The sequence below is a fragment of the Balaenoptera acutorostrata genome, chromosome 4, assembly GCF_949987535.1.
Source record: "Balaenoptera acutorostrata chromosome 4, mBalAcu1.1, whole genome shotgun sequence".
Lineage (NCBI taxonomy): Eukaryota > Metazoa > Chordata > Mammalia > Artiodactyla > Balaenopteridae > Balaenoptera > Balaenoptera acutorostrata.
This window is the reverse complement of record NC_080067.1, coordinates 79,676,301-79,692,564: the sequence shown is the minus strand read 5'-3', so window position 1 is coordinate 79,692,564 and position 16,264 is coordinate 79,676,301. Positions and strand designations below refer to the sequence as shown.

General features: G+C 35.2%; 1 protein-coding gene across 15 annotated transcripts in view; it reads right to left on the bottom strand.

The window, feature by feature from the left end:
• The window catches only part of LRCH3 (leucine rich repeats and calponin homology domain containing 3), a 116,721-nt gene that overhangs the window by 56,648 nt on the left and 43,809 nt on the right, over positions 1 to 16,264 (bottom strand). For 14 of the 15 annotated variants that reach the window (XM_057544953.1, XM_057544957.1, XM_057544956.1 and 11 more), the window contains exons 2-6: positions 13,475 to 13,619; positions 11,745 to 11,871; positions 8,257 to 8,362; positions 4,061 to 4,197; positions 2,787 to 2,896 (exon numbers count right to left, since the gene is read on the bottom strand). In XM_057544953.1, coding sequence (XP_057400936.1) covers positions 2,787 to 2,896; positions 4,061 to 4,197; positions 8,257 to 8,362; positions 11,745 to 11,871; positions 13,475 to 13,619 — 625 coding nt within the window. The remainder of the gene's footprint in view (positions 1 to 2,786; positions 2,897 to 4,060; positions 4,198 to 8,256; positions 8,363 to 11,744; positions 11,872 to 13,474; positions 13,620 to 16,264) is intronic. The other variant, XM_007171646.3, reaches the window with a different exon arrangement.

The window sequence follows — 16,264 nt, the reverse complement described above, 5'->3', positions numbered from 1 at the left end:
AAGTGGCAGGAATTTTTTTTTTTTTAATTTTTATTTATTTATTTATTTATTTATGACTGTGTTGGGTCTTAGTTCCTGTGCAAGGGCTTTCTCCAGTTGCGGCAAGTGGGGGCCATGCTTCATCACGGTGTGCGGGCCTCTCACTATCGCGGCCTCTCTTGTTGCGGAGCACAGGCTCCAGACGCGCAGGCTCAGTAATTGTGGCTCACGGGCCTAGTTGCTCCGCGGCATGTGGGATCTTCCCAGACCAGGGCTCGAACCCGTGTCCCCTGCATTGGCAGGCAGACTCTCAACCACTGCGCCACCAGGGAAGCCCTGATATGTTTTTAAAGTAAAATAATGAAGATTGCTATATTTTACAAAAAAAATTAGGCCAAGACTAATTAGTCTTCAAAACTAAGGACAGAGTCACAGAGAGAAATAGGTTCCTCAATTAGCACTGCAGCCCTCAACCAAAGCTCACTGTTCATACAGGTAATGATGCTTCCTCCTTGGTTTCTTCAGGCATACCCTCACATACACATACCCAGTAATCACTATTCATGTCTTACACGCAAACCTCAAAGGTAACAGTAGCAGTTTAATGTTCCTACTCCGCTATTTCAGGAGAGGAACACTTTTCCTTCCCAAGGATTACTAACTCCAAGGGAGAAAATAAATTAGTGTATATATAAAAGAAAACCTACTTTTATTTGTTGTACATCTTCTTTAAGAGTACCGGAGTAGAAACTTTTAGAAATATTTAAATAGGAAAAACAAAACTTTCTTCTATAAATAAGAAACAAGAGTTCCATATTATAAGCAATGAACTGAGGTAGGAGGAAAAAGAAATGAAAAGGAGATAATGGAGAAAATTTAAAATTCTTGGTATTAGTGGTCTGGGTCTCCTCATATCCACACCCACTGCCAAAATCCTTCCTCTAAGAGAGGTCTAGATTAGCACATTGTATGTAAGACCTAATCCCTACCATCTGTCAAAACCTTTTATGTCCTCCTTAACACCACATATGTGCTTTCAGTCCTCTCAGAGTTAAAAGGATCTATCTATCTATCTATCTATCTATCTATCTATTGGCTTTGTTGGGTCTTTGTTGCTGTGCGTGGGCTTTCTCTAGTTGCGGCTGAGCCCATGCACTGCAACTACTGAAGCCTGCACGCCTGGAGCACCTGCTGTGCAAAAAGAGAAGCCACCCCAATGAGAAGCCCCCTTGTGCCTCTTTCACACAGAATCTTCCTCCCTTTCAGAGTTTATCACTTACTTGAATTTTTGAATATGCATCTGCTTTTTTGTTTTGTTTTTGGTTTTTTTTGGCTGCGCCACACAGCTTGCGGGATCTTAGTTCCCTGACCAGGGATCAAACCCAGGCCCCCTGCAGTAGAAGTGTGAAGTCCTAACCACTGGACCACCAGGGAATTCCCTATGCATCTGCTTTTTACAGTTTCTTTTTTCCTTCAAATTATTTTTGTATTTTTAATGCCTGCTTTTAGAAACTCTACCAAAATAGAAGTTTGTTAATCTGTTTTAGACTAAGAGACTGAGAAGGTTAGGACTGTGCTTTTACGTAAATGTGACAAGTTCTAAGAGAAGGCCTAAAGGGTTCTCTTTTGAGTAAAGTCTATGAATATTACTGCACCTTCACTGAGACATCAATTTTGCCTGTTTAAAGGCCTTTTGAATTTAATTCCTGCTACTTAAGATTGTTCCATTGGTTGGGAATGCCAAAAAAATAACTTTGTAAAAGTCAGGTGTTATATGTAGCTGAGGGATTCACAGACTTAAAAGATCGTGAAGTGACATTAATGGTCATCAAATCCAACCCCTTCACTCCCTCTGGGAAAAATGAAGCCCAAAAAGTTTGAATGACTTGCCTTAAGTCACAGAGCTAGTTAACAGGAGAGCCAAGGTTAGTATTCAAGTCACTTAGACCAGTAGTTTTCAACTGGGGACCCCTCAGAGGATATTTGGCAATGACTGGAGACACTTTTGTTTGTCAGTTTGGAAGGTGCTACAGATGCCAGGGATGCTGTTAAACACCTTCCAATGTACAGGACAGCTTCTCACCACAAAGAATTATCTAGTTCAAAATATCAACAGTGTTGAGGTTGAGAAACCCTGACTTAGGACTACACTTTGTCACATCTATGTAATCAACTTTTACTTAATATAAGCATTCTGAGAAAAATTGTGTCAGAATAGGATATTTCCCTTTGGTCAAACAAAGAGTCAGGTAAATTTAAAGGTTCAGTTTATTTATTTATTTATTTATTTATTTATTTTTTTAAATCATCACCACGACCAGTGTCAAGGAGATTACCCCCTATGTTTTTTCTAGGAGTCTTATGGTTTCAGGTGTTATATTCAAGCCTTTAATCCATTTTGACTTAATTTTTTTTTTTTTTTTATAGCTACTTTATTTATTTATTTCTTTATTTTTGGCTGTGTTGGGTCTTCGGTTTGTGCGAGGGCTTTCTCTAGTTACGGCAAGTGGGGGCCACTCTTCATCGCGGTGCAGGGACCGCTCTTCATTGCGGTGCGCGGGCCTCTCACTATCGCGGCCCCTCCCGTTGCGGGGCACAGGCTCCAGACGCGCAGGCTCAGTAGCTGTGGCTCACGGGCCCAGCTGCTCCGTGGCATGTGGGATCTTCCCAGACCAGGGCTCGAACCCGTGTCCCCTGCATTAGCAGGCAGATTCTCAACCACTGCGCCACCAGGGAAGCCCAGGTTCAGTTTATTTGATAGGCACTGTGAGATGGAATATAATAATAAAAGAATACAACATACTCACCAGGAGCCAAAACCCATGGGTCTCCTATCATAATCTGGCAGATCTGGAGCAATCTTACAAGCCTGTATGTTCAGGTATTTAAATATGTGGATTTTGCCTTTTATACATATCTAAACAAAGTAACATATAAATACAACCAAATTATTACTCATCTGAAATATATGTGTCCCCTCGCCTTTTAAAATAAAAATACATTTTTACTTAATGTATATTGGAAATAGAAGGCATTTCTATCAAGTATATACAGTAATATTAAAAATGTACTGATTATAACATTATATCATTTGTTACTTTAGGCATTTAAGTGATATAAATGTAGGTTTTTGTTTTCTAGTCACTAAGAAGTTTCAGTAACATATAAAATAAATAATTTATGATTAAAAACACTGTTAGAATACCAAGTAAACTTATATTGATTGGTTAGGCATAGTCAGGGATTTAAAGCATTGCTCCCCATGGATTATATTGGTAACTTTTGTTTTTAGGAATCCAACAATCATGCACAATTACGTTTTCAATCCTACTTCCTGTAAGAGAGAAAAGCAGGAAATGATTAAAAAATTATATACACTTCTGTTGCTACCTACTGACTTCTGTCCCACAAGTCAACACACAAATTCTTTAGGATTATGAGACCTTTCTATAGTTATGAAGTTTACTCATAAAGTTTAACAGCTGCCATACGGAGGCTTGTACAAGACCATCAATTAACTGCAGAGTAAGGAAAGCTACAGTGAAAAATATAAGCTGGTCAACACTTTTTAGAGTACAGAATGTCTAGAATCTATTTGTAAAGCTACCTTATAATAACTTTATTAAGTAGTTTCATTTCAGTCACTGATAAACAAATGACCAGACTGACTAAACGAGGAACTTAAGATTTTAGAAAATAGGAAAGTACAGAAACAATGGTCATGAGAAATACATTGATGATCTTTAGTTCTGTAAGCTGAGTATTTTGTCTTTAGCATTTACACTGTCTACATTTAAGTTTTACTAGAAAGAAATAACTCAAATTTTATTAGAAAAAAACTTTAAGGAAGACTCCTTCAAATTAAAAAGAAGTCAATTTAGTGAAAGGAAAAACATTTTTGGAATATTACCTATCTTCCATCCCATTTATTCAAGGCTTCTAAAGAATACATATGAGTTGTGAATTTATTTTAAAAGAACTGAATTTCCAAAAAAAAAGATAAATACATATAACTTATAACTTTTAAACTTTATCTTTTGTCAAAAAGTTCACAACATACTTCAAATCAACTATGGTTTACCTGTGCAGGAGGAGATTGTAGTGGATTATTATCTAGGGTGATCATCTGTAGGTGCCTGAGATTCCGATAACAAACAGGGATTGTTGTAATTTTATTGCAGGAAAAGTCTAACCGTATCAAAGGCAACTCTGCTAGCTCTGCAGGGAGATAAGGTGGAAATAAACAATTAATGATATTTCAAAACTAGACAATTTTTTTCAGGAGCTTCTAGCTAAATATAATGGACTTAACATAAGTATTTACCTCCATTCTTTCTTAGTGATTAACTTATATACTGCAAAGTGGCATAAAATGAAATCTAGTTGCTTAGGGATGGTAATATTAATGAAAAGCAAACTGTTTGACCCCTTATAGAACAACAGAAAGTCTTAGAAACTAGGTCTGATACCACAGAAAGTGCGAACAACACAAGGATTACATGATAATCTGTATAAAGAACAGGTCAGATGCCTAGATCTTCAATCCCAACTCATGCAGCTAGGTAACTATTCCTTTCCAATCATGACAGGAGCTGAATTGAAAGGCTCTGAACTCAAGGACCGCAGGCACAATGGAAAGTCAGGATGAGTTCCCTGCTGAAAATGGAGGATTTAAGTAAAAGTCTACAAACTTAACCACAAGACCTTAGCACTTTCCTCCCCAACCTCACCCCATCCCCAGCTCCTGACTGGCAGTAGTTAGGAACATACACAACACTGTAGAAGAAGGAAAACATCTTTCTCTGGAGAAACTATACTGTCCCATATAAATGGCCTTTAGATACTGATAGGGAGTTTCCCCCAATAAAATACCCAGCTTACTGCTTAACTACTATTATACAATTCCTGCCCAGTATACTTGGAATTTCTAATTAGCTCTATACAGACAGTACATGATCCAGAGACATTTAGAAGAGCCTCCAACATGTAAGACAGAAATCAAAACATGCAAGCCAATCGAAAAAAAGATCTCTGAAAAAATAGGTAATATATAGGAAATAGAAGAAAACTTTGAAAACTAGAATTAATGTCTCTAATTTCAGAGAGATGAAATACTCAATTACTGAAACAAGAAAGGAATGTTTTTTTAAAAAATCAGAGAAAAACAAGGGTTCTTAGAGATGAAAAATAAGATGGCAGAAATTAAAAATTCAGAAGAATGGTTAGAGTATAAACAGTTGGAACTGTTTACCACCTGGTTAAACAAAATGATGAAGAAATGAACAATAAAAAAGATAAGAAAACCATAGGATCAATTAAAGGAGTCCAATATCTAATTCACAAAAATTCTAGAAAGAGAAAACAGAGAAATCAGAAGACAGGAAACTATCGAAAAAGAGATGTAAGACAATTTCTCAGAACGAAGGACGTGAATCTCTGGTTTAGATAGAAGTCCACCAAGTGTCTAGTTTATTGAATTAAAACAACTCATACTATGGCACATCATCACAAAACTTCAGAGCGGTAGGGAAAAAAAAGGGAAGACCTTAAAATATTCCAGAGGAAAAAACTGGTAACAAACAATGGACTGGAATTGGGAATGGCATCAAATTTTCAACCATTAAAATTTTTTTTTTTTTTTTTTTTTTTTGGCCGTGCCATGCAGCATGTGGGATCTTACTGCCCTGACCAGAGACTGAACCCATGCCTCCTGGAGTGTTAAGTCTTAACCCCTGGACTGCCAGGGAAGTCCCTCAACCATTAATTTTTAAAATTGAAAGCTAAAAGCGAAAAAAGACTTGAAAATCATTTGATAAAATAATTTTCAACCTAGAATTTATAACCAAATTATTAATCAATGGTGAGCACAGAATAGAGATATTTCTTTTCAAGTGAAATCTCAAAAAATGTTTTCCTATCACATGTTCTCAGGAAACTACTAGAAGATGCCCTCTAGCAAAACAAGGGAGTAAAGTAAGAAAGAGGAATTATTTGTCAGTTATACCTCAATAAAGCTGAAATTAAAAAAAAAAAAGTAAGAAAATACACATGAAGTCCAGGAATAAGAGGAATAAGAGTTCAGCAAAGAAGAAGAAAAGCTAGGCAGAAAATAACAGAGAACAACCAGTCCAGACTGGAAAAGAAAGAAAAAAGGTTCAATGAGGGAGATATTCAGGGGAAAAAAAGAAAGATACATAATCTGATTGGTTTGACTAATAAAGCTGCTGGAAAAAGAGGGAGGAATTAGCCACGGGTACATAAAAAGCTAAGTAAATTTTTTAAAAAAGGACTTACTAACTCTAGAAAAACAAGAACAAAAACAAGATGTCAAAGTTGATAAATCCAGCAATAGCTGTAAAAGCAGATCATTTAGAAATATGTCAGCAAAAAGTAGTGGAAAGAGTCAAAGGACTTGAAGGTATATGCCTGGCCATTGAAACTGGAGAGAGGAATGGCTGAGGCAGGAGAATGCTATTATTTATTTTAAGCTTATTACTATTTGACTTTTTGAATAATGTATTTGATAAAAATTAAAATTAATTTAAAATCAAAATGACAATATAACAAAAGACATAATATCTTTATCTACCAAACTGTAATATATTAGAGATCACCAAGGAACATGAACTTCCACACTAATTTGTGTAGGTGTTGGATGAAGCTTTCCTGCCATCTCAGTTTAACTGAGTATGCTGAGATTACAAGATAAGTCTACAAAAAAACATTTGAAACTATCTGTGTGATGATTTTCTTGGTAATATGCATTCAAAATAAGATAGAGAAATAAATTAGATGATGAAACTATCAGACTGCAATCATCATCTGAAATCCCAGATTTTCATCTTCACCAAAACCCCAATTGTTTTGATTATTTAATTTCATATTAAGTCAGTATTATTGCATTAGTAAGCCTTTAAAGATCAACCACAGTAGGTGGGTCCTGAGTAGAGGGGTAATCCTGATAGAAATTTTGAGTTATATGTCAGTCATGATTTTGGTCGGTCCTGCTAATGGCCTGCATTCCCACTGCTGAGGTGGTAGAAGGCAGAACCAGGAGGAAATGAGGAAGGCTCTGAAGATAAAAGGTATAAAGGTTACTGGACAAGCCTACTGAGGGGAAAGATATGCAGGATTTTGGGTAGTATGGTTGCAGTAAATGTATAAAAGTGGAATGGAAAAGTCACTTTCTGAGACGCTTACTTGGGATCAAAAAATGTCAAAGCTACACACACTAATATATTAGAACTCAGTATCATACAGGATCAAATTGGTATAAACATCTGGATTCTACAATGAAGCAAAATCATCATTAGTTAATTCAATATTTACTGTACATTAGAAGTCGTATTTTGTAGAAGAACCTAGATAATCAATGTCATGAAGACATCTTCTAAAGATTCCTTATCTTTGAGACAGACATTCTGAAATGTTTATAGATGAATTTCTGGAAGTTGTTTCAAGTTAATCTAGAGGACAGAGCAAGAGAAAGAGGATGGGAGTATAGATGAAACAAGAACTTCCATGAGCTAATGACTGATGTAGCTGGGTGATTCATTACTCTCATTTAGATATTAAATTTTACATAATAAAATTAAAGAAATATATATTCTGATTTAATAAAATAATGATTTTCACCATTTTCACTTTCTCTTATAGCTTTCTCTTTCATGAATTTATATTTTTGAACGATTGATCAATTATACTTAATTAATTTGTTTAATCATTTTTATCATTCAAATACATGTACCAGAACTTATAGTCAGCCTAAGACAACCAGTCTCCTAGTGTAGTCTCTCACTCCATTCATTATTCATTTTACACATCACCTCCACACAGTTAATTAGCCTCTATCTGAACATTTCCAGTGAAGGATAAAATTATTAAATTCAAATCAAGTCCATTTTAAGTCAGTCAGTGCTAACTGCAGGAATGTTTTCATCATACTAAACTATCCCCTTATCAAAAACATGTTATGTTTCTCCTAAGTAGTTATGCCAACTGAAATTTCCAGTGACCCTACCCTGAGTTATCAATTATATCAGTTAACAGGATCTAAAATTACAATCACTGTTCAATAGTTATTGGAGCTTTTCACTGAAGAGTCTAGCTTTTAAAATCCACAATGGAACAGATAGCACATATTAAAGAAACCATTACATCTCAAATACTGGCTGTAACTTTTATACACTTTTGAAGTGCCCATCAGTCTGAGAGATCTTTAAAATAAAAAGGCAAAAAACAAAACAAAACAAAAAAAACTGTTTCACAATTTCTTACCTTCAGGCAAACGTACTAAGTGATTTCTTCTTACATTAAGGTCTCGCAAGGCCTCCAAATTACCAATTTGGGAAGGGACTGTTTGAATTTCATTGCAGCTCACATCCTATTTCAAAAAGATACAAAGTAAAGAATTGTACTAATATTACAAACTTGCATGCTTTAAACTATCTGTAAAATGAGGTTGGACAAGATAATACCCCTCTTGTTGTAAAAAGTACTATGATTCTGTGTCCAAGAATAATCCCATAGTTTGCAATAGCATTTAATTTTTAAAATGTATAGGCTTTTGACTGACTCTATACATTGTATATAGATCTACATTAATTTTGTGAGCAGAACTAAAGTTAAATGACTTAATATGTGGACAGGAGACCTAGAATATCAGATCAAATGAAAATGTTGGTGAAAAGGTTAAAAAAAGGTATTAAAACAGACCTTTAGGACAATAGTTTTATTTTATATTGTTCTAAAGAAACTAGAAGAAAAAACAAAACTATGATAAAAATTATAATGATAAAATTATTTGAAAGGAAATCCCATTCTCAAAATACAAGTTCAACTATTCAAGAATATAAAATAAAAATGCACTGAAGATGACTCAAATCATTCTTTATCAAACTGAACATGAGGGAAAAATAATAAAGTACACATAACTCAAAGGCTATGGAAAAAGTAGATACTATTCTATTAGCAGCTCATCAACCTGATTCTAATACATATATTAGGTAGGCCTTCTGGTATCTTGGCAAATAGCTTGAGTCCACTGGTTCTGAAAAGAGACTGACTACAAGGTTCCAAGATTGATAAATTCAGGATTCCATAATTCTGAGACCAGCCAGAATTTGTAAACCCATGCATAGCAACAAGAAGCTGCCTAGGTTAATAAAAGCTCTAAGATGTCACAGTAACACTTAGAATTCCTCCAATATATAAATAAAAAGAAAATACTGAGACTTGCTATTAGAAAAGACCGCTTACAAAAAACTTCAATAAGCTTCAGACGCTATTTTTAAATTTTCCCAAAATAGTCTCAGAAAGAAATAATACTATTTTTACCTTTCCTACCCATTCATGATTGAAGTAGAATCAGAAGCTAGACTTCTTAGCCCAATGCTCTAGGTATCAAAGCTAAAAGGGTTCTAAAAGAAGTCAAGGGATCCCTGGTTAAGAATCTGCCTGCCAATGCAGGGGACACGGGTTCGAGCCCTGGTCCGGGAAGATCCCACATGCCGTGAAGCAACTAAGCCCGTGCACCACAACTACTGAGCCTGTGCTCTAGAGCCCACAAGCCACAACTACTGAAGCCCGCATGCCTAGAGCCCATGCTCCACAACAAGAGACTGCACTGCAATGAAGAGTAGCCCCTGCTTGCTGCAACTAGAGAAAGCCCGTGTGCAGCAACAAAGACCCAACGCAGCCAAAAAAAAAAAAGAAGTCGAAAGGATAGGAAGATTGAGTCTGAGCCAGAAGGGAATAGCAATCTATAATATTTCTCTCAGAAAATATGTATGTTGAAAGACAGCAGTTTACTTTCACTAAAAAAAAAATGAAGGAGAAAAAAAAGGAAAAGAAGCAATAAGGATGCTGCAGAAAGACCCACAAGGGAATCAGGAGCATTACAATTATTAATTTTTACTCTGCCACAAGCTGTTTTTTATGACTGAAGTATCAACTCACTTCTTTCATAGAAAGCTAAAAGCACCTTCTGTGAGACCTATCTATCTCTTAAGTATTTAGGATTCAATAAGTAGAAACAGAAAGTTTAAATAGTGGTCTAGTATCTAGACTCTAAATTTAATATATTTGTGAATTCTTATATGTGACCTTTTATTATTCATAATCCACCTGAAAAAAAAAAAAAGTGACCCAACATGTGGTCCAATTAGACTTTATGTGTACAGTCAGTTGTCCCTCAGTATCCGCAAGGGATTGGCTCTGAGGATACCAAAACCCATGGATGCTCGAGTGTCATACAAAATGGTGCATAATTTGCGTATAACCTACATACATCCTCCTGTATGCTTTCAACCATCTCTAGATTACTTATAATACCTGATACAACGCAAACACTATGTAAATAATTGTCACACACGGCAAATTCAAATTTTCTTTTTTAGAGATTTCTGGAAGAACAATTTTTTAAAAATTTTATTTCTTTTTTTTGGCCATGCTGCATGGCTTGTGGGATCTCAGTTCCCTGACCAGGGATCGAACCCACGCCCTTGGCAGTGAAAGTGCAGAGTCCTAACCACTGGACCACCATGGAATTCCCAGGAAATTTTTTTAAAAAATATTTTTGATTCACAGTTGGTTGAATCCACAGATGTAGAACCTACAAAAACAGAAGGCCAACTGTATTTATTTTTTGTTTATGATGTACATCTTTGTTAATAAACCTACATGGAATTATACTCCCAAATCTCTTTTTTTTTTTTTTTTTTTAAGGATTTTCTTTTTTTAATTAATTAATTTATTTATTTTTGTCTGTATTGGGTCTTCGGTTCGTGCGAGGGCTTTCTCCAGCTGCGGCAAGCGGGGGCCACTCTTCATCGCGGTGCGGGGACCGCTCTTCATCGCGGTGCGCGGGCCTTTCTCCATCGCGGCCCCTCCCGTTGCGGGGCACAGGCTCCAGACGCGTAGGCTCAGCAATTGTGGCTCACGGGCCCAGCTGCTCCGTGGCATGTGGGATCTTCCCAGACCAGGGCTCGAACCCGTGTCCCCTGCATTAGCAGGCAGATTCTCAACCACTGCGCCACCAGGGAAGCCCCCAAATCTCAATGGACATAATTGTATTTGACCATTTCAGAAATAGGAATCATGGGTTCTGGAGTTAAGGTAGACTGGTTTCAAATTCTACTTCAGTTATGGAACCTCTGGAACCTTTGGCAAATTACTTAACCTATCTTGAGTGCTAGTTTCCTCAGCTGTAATATGATGATAACAATTCATAATGTTATTGTGGTGATTAAATAAGAAAAGCCTTATTCCCATGCCCAGAACAAAAGCACTCAAGAATAACAAGAAGTGGTAGGTGAAGGTTAAGCTTCTTAGAAAATATAAAGAATAGCTCACTTTAGAGTGGGAGCTAGGTTCTAAAGATAGCCTATAAAGTAAAAAAATAAACCTGACCTTTGTATTGCCCATTCCCTATAGGCACTAACCAAAAATCAGAATATTGATGCTATTAACAAGATTTAATTTAAAAAATTCAAACCCTTTATTAAATTATGTCTCAAAAGTTTAATAACATAGAAATCACTTTATATTGATTAGAACCTGATTAGACTTTGATTAGACTTGTACTTTCAGTTCTTTCCTAATTCTGTGTTGAAGCACTTGAGAGCTCATCAATCAGTAAAACTTCATTATCAGTACTTAAAAATAACTCAAAAACACAAAAGAGTATGTGCGTGTGTGTGTGTATACACACACACACACACACACACACATATATAAAACAATCAAAAAATGAAATATTAACTCACAAGTTCTGTTAAATGTCTGAGATGTCCAATTTCTTCTGGAAGTGAGACCAATTTGTTATTACTAGCAATTAAGACTTTCAATGGTAAATCACACAAGTGTACTGGCAGTGTTGACAGCTGGTTTCGACTAAATGGGTAAGTAGAAAAAGAGAAAAGTCAGAGCCCACCACTCAAGGAAAAAAAACTGCCGTCTTTCTCACTCTATACTCAGGATACTAACAAAGGTAAGTCTTGCAAGGAACAAACAGGATATTAGATTTGAGTTCGAGTCTTCATTTCCTCACTTGTCAGCTTTGTGCTTTTAGGCACAGCATTTAATTTATCTGCATCTTACACAGATTCCTCATCTGTAAATCACAGGGCTTACAGGACTCTTGCACCATAAAACTCCTTTGTAAATAATGAAGTGCCATATAAACAAAACATATTATTATTTTATTAAACTTAAACTTATATAGTAAAAAATGATTTTAAAATAGGGTAGATAACTAACATCCTCTCCTCTTCCTTCCAAAGAGTTATATACAAAGTGTTTGTAATTTACTTCCCTCATCATTACATTATTATAACCAAATGTACATAAATGACCCAAATATAATTCTATGGGAAATAAGGGACAGATTGTGATTTCAAATATATCATATTAACTGAAGGATAGGTAAGGAATTTTTATTTATACAAAAATATTCAAATCAGAACTGAAAGTAAAAAACACATCTATCATTAGGATAAAAATAAGTTAAAATTTTACTTATGCAGATTTAACATCTTAATCCTTAGTAACAATTGCCCCCATTTTCAAGATCTTTGATGATTTTACTAACACAGATCATAAGCCTTTAAAACTTTTAGAATCTAATAATTAGACATTCACATACAAAACTGTCTACTAGTGCTACTTTGATCATGGGAAAAAACTGAAAGAATAAATATCCCAGAGGGAAAATGAGTCTTAGAAACATATAAACTGTACATTAAAATGATTACATATAAAAATATTTCCAAAGGATATTTCATGAGAAGGGGAAAAACTCATCTAAAAATTTGACTAAAAGCCTACAAAAAAGGAAAAGTTCACCTATAATTATATAACTCAGACATAACATTTTGATGAATTTCCTTTACTTTTCTACATTTATTTTCTCCAGTCAACATTTATAACTTTTATAATGAAATAAAATAACAAAAGAATTCTTGTAAGATGTGAAAAAATGGAGTAGATGAGTTGAATAAATGCATTTATATATTCAGAACTTAGTACGCAAAAATATGTAATCACAAAAACCAAAGTAATTTCAGATGTACTATTCTCATTTGATGAAGCTTATTTGAAAATGTAATTGGAAAACCACTGCTACAAGACCGCTCCAAGTCTATTAGGCTAAAGGCTCTTAGAGTTTGTTAATTATTACAAAGACAAAGACAAAGGGAGAAACTAGAGGGATATAGAAAATACCGCTAATTTAGTCTAAGAATATGTCGAGATATGGCTGATATAAACAGACAATGTAAATTTTTTTTTAATTATTAGTTTTATTTTTTGGCCGCGTGGCATGTGGGATCTTAGTTTCCCGACCAGGGATCGAACCCATGCCCTCTGCAGTGGAAGCACGGAGTCCTAACCACTGGACCGCCAGGGAATTCCCCAGATAATGTAAATTTTAGTGAAAGGGAAGAGGAAAATTGAAAAGATCACACAAAACTAAAAATTAAAAAAAAAAAATCCTTACCTAATATTTAAGAACGTTAGAGCTTGCAAGTTTAGAATTGCCTCTGGTATATACCGAATACAATTTTGGTATAAATTGAGATTCTCAAGAGAAACGAAGTGACATGCTTCTATGGGAATTTCTGAGAGGCGATTTCGTGACAGATCTGAAAGAAAAAATAAATTAAGTTTAAAATCAATCCTTGGAACTTATTTTACTGAAATTTTAAATAAAAAAGCAGGTTTCATAATTGTTTGAATTTCCTAGAGCTCCTATTGTGGAGACTGGTCCAGATTAAATATTCAAATATTAAATGACTGAAGAAACCATTTTAACATATGCCTCTATACCTGTTGCTGGGAAATGCTGATTCCTTTTGAGTCTCTACATATACTAAAAAATAAAACCATTATTCTTTGCAAGTAACATAAATTCCAAGGAATACCAGCTTAAAAATTACATCACAGATCATCCTAAGTACCAAATATCCTAGAAAACAAATGGATCCCTAAAATCCACCTTCCCAAAAGCTCAGACAACATTCTGAGGTTTTCAGAAAAGCGAAGCAAAACAAAACAAAAAAATATTGTTCCTTTCTTTACCAGTCAAAAAGTATCACTGTCATGTCAAAAGGACTCAGGAACCATCTTTGCTCCCACTGGCCAAAGATGAGATAATCTGAGCTTCAATAAAGATAATAATCGCAGCGAATTGAAATCTATCACATATGATTGAATTTATCCTCCCCAAAAGATGATAAAGAACCAATTCATTACCTTGTAAGCTGATAAAGGGGGGGAAAAAAAAGCAAACATTTACTTTGCCTTCCCTATGTGAACTGTATCACTGAGTAACCAAATAGATAAAGGGAAGCATCTTTGTATAAGTGTTCTAGCTATAAATGAAAAATAATGATAGAATATAGCATTTTGCAACTCTCAATGAATTAATGGATCCAGAATTGAGTATTAATGGCTGTTATCTTTTTTTTTTTTTTTGGCTGTTATCTTTACAAAAAGATAATCAGAAAGTATATGCCCATTAGAAGAACAGAACATCATTTATGGTCTTGCCAAAGGGACAGAACCTGAGTCAAATCAAGCTTTTCCATCAGCTGCAAACTTTCAGAAAATGAAGAGGACAAAGAAGTATGCTGAAATACAGTCACTCTGTCATTACCATTTAGATTTAATTAAATACACTGTGAGATTCATTTGCTCACTACTGTTTTCTCTCTTCTTCTGTCCCTTAAATTCTCTGTTGAGAATTATTTGGTGAGAATCCTTTAACTTTCCTTAGATGGAGGATCTGAATTCCTGCACATCTGCAAGTACCTTGCTTTCACCATAACAAGTGAATGATATTTCAGCTAGGTATAGACAATTCTTTTCTTGGTAATCTGTAGATGTTATTTTACTACCTTCTAGTTTCCAGTGTCACACTGAGTAGTCCAGCACATATCTGATTATTTTTCCTTTGTAAGTAGCTTGTTCTTTGTCTCCCTCCACCCTTAAATTAACACTCTGGTCCAGAACTCAGTTGGTTCTTTCAATCCTTCTTTAAACCAGAGAAATTCTCCTCTATTATACCTTTAGTTGTTGCATCTCCTCCATTTGCTCCTTCTCCTTCTTTATATTTTTTTTCTGTTTTGATATACTCTTCTACTTAATGTTCCAAACCATGAATCTGAGGCTCAACAGTAATCATTCTCTCCCTAAGTTAATATATAGAAAAGTTTTTCCCCTCACTTTTTAATTCTTTCATGCTATGATTAGAAGCATGTCACCCTGTTTCTCTTGAGAATCTCAGGATAAATTAGTTTTTGTTTTTTGTTTTTTTTTAATTGAAGTATAGTTGATTTACAATGTTGTGTTAGTTTCTGGTGAATAGAAAAGTGATTCATAAAACTTGATATATATATCCTTTTTCAGATTCTTTTCCATTAGAGTTTGTTACAGGATATTGAATATAGTTCCCTGTGCTATATAGTAAGACTTTGCTGTTAGATATATAGTAGTTCGTATCTGCTAATCTCAAACTCCTAATTTATCCCTTCCCTCCCCTTTCTCCTTCGGTAACCATAAGTTTGTTTGCTACGTCTGTGAGTCTGTTTCTGTTTTGTAAGTAAGTTCATTTGTATCATTTTTTTAGATTCCACATGTAAGTGATATCATATGATACATGTCTTTCTCTGTCTTACTTCACTTAGTATGATAATCTCTAGGTCCATCCATGTTGCTGCAAATGGCATTATTTCATTCTTTTTTACGGCCGAGTAATATTCCACAGTGTGTGTGTGTGTGTTTGTGTGTGTATACACACGCACACACACATACACACACACCACATCTTTATCCATTCATCTGTCAATAGACATTTATGTTGCTTCCATGTCTTGGCTATTATAAATAGTGTTGCTATGCACACTGGAGTACGTGCATGTATCTTTTCGAATTAGAGTTTTCTCTGGATATATGCCCAGGAGTGGGATTACTGGAACATTCTGTTTTGTTTTATTTGTTAAACTTGTCATCTATCTCTTCGAATAGTTCTATTTCATTGAAATCACTTCTTCTAGATGTAATCCTTGTTCATCCTCTCTGGTTGCTGGAGTTCCTTTAAATGAATTATCTTCCTTTGCCAATTCATGGCTTGCCTCATCTTTGGAGCTCAGATCAAGCTGCTAGAGTACCGTGAATGGCATTCAACATCAAAATAGTGGAAGCAAGCTCCATGATGCACTGGAACTAAGCTTCCCCTCTGGGGCACAGTTCTTCTTGAGAACTCAAAAGTTTTGATAACTGCCATAGG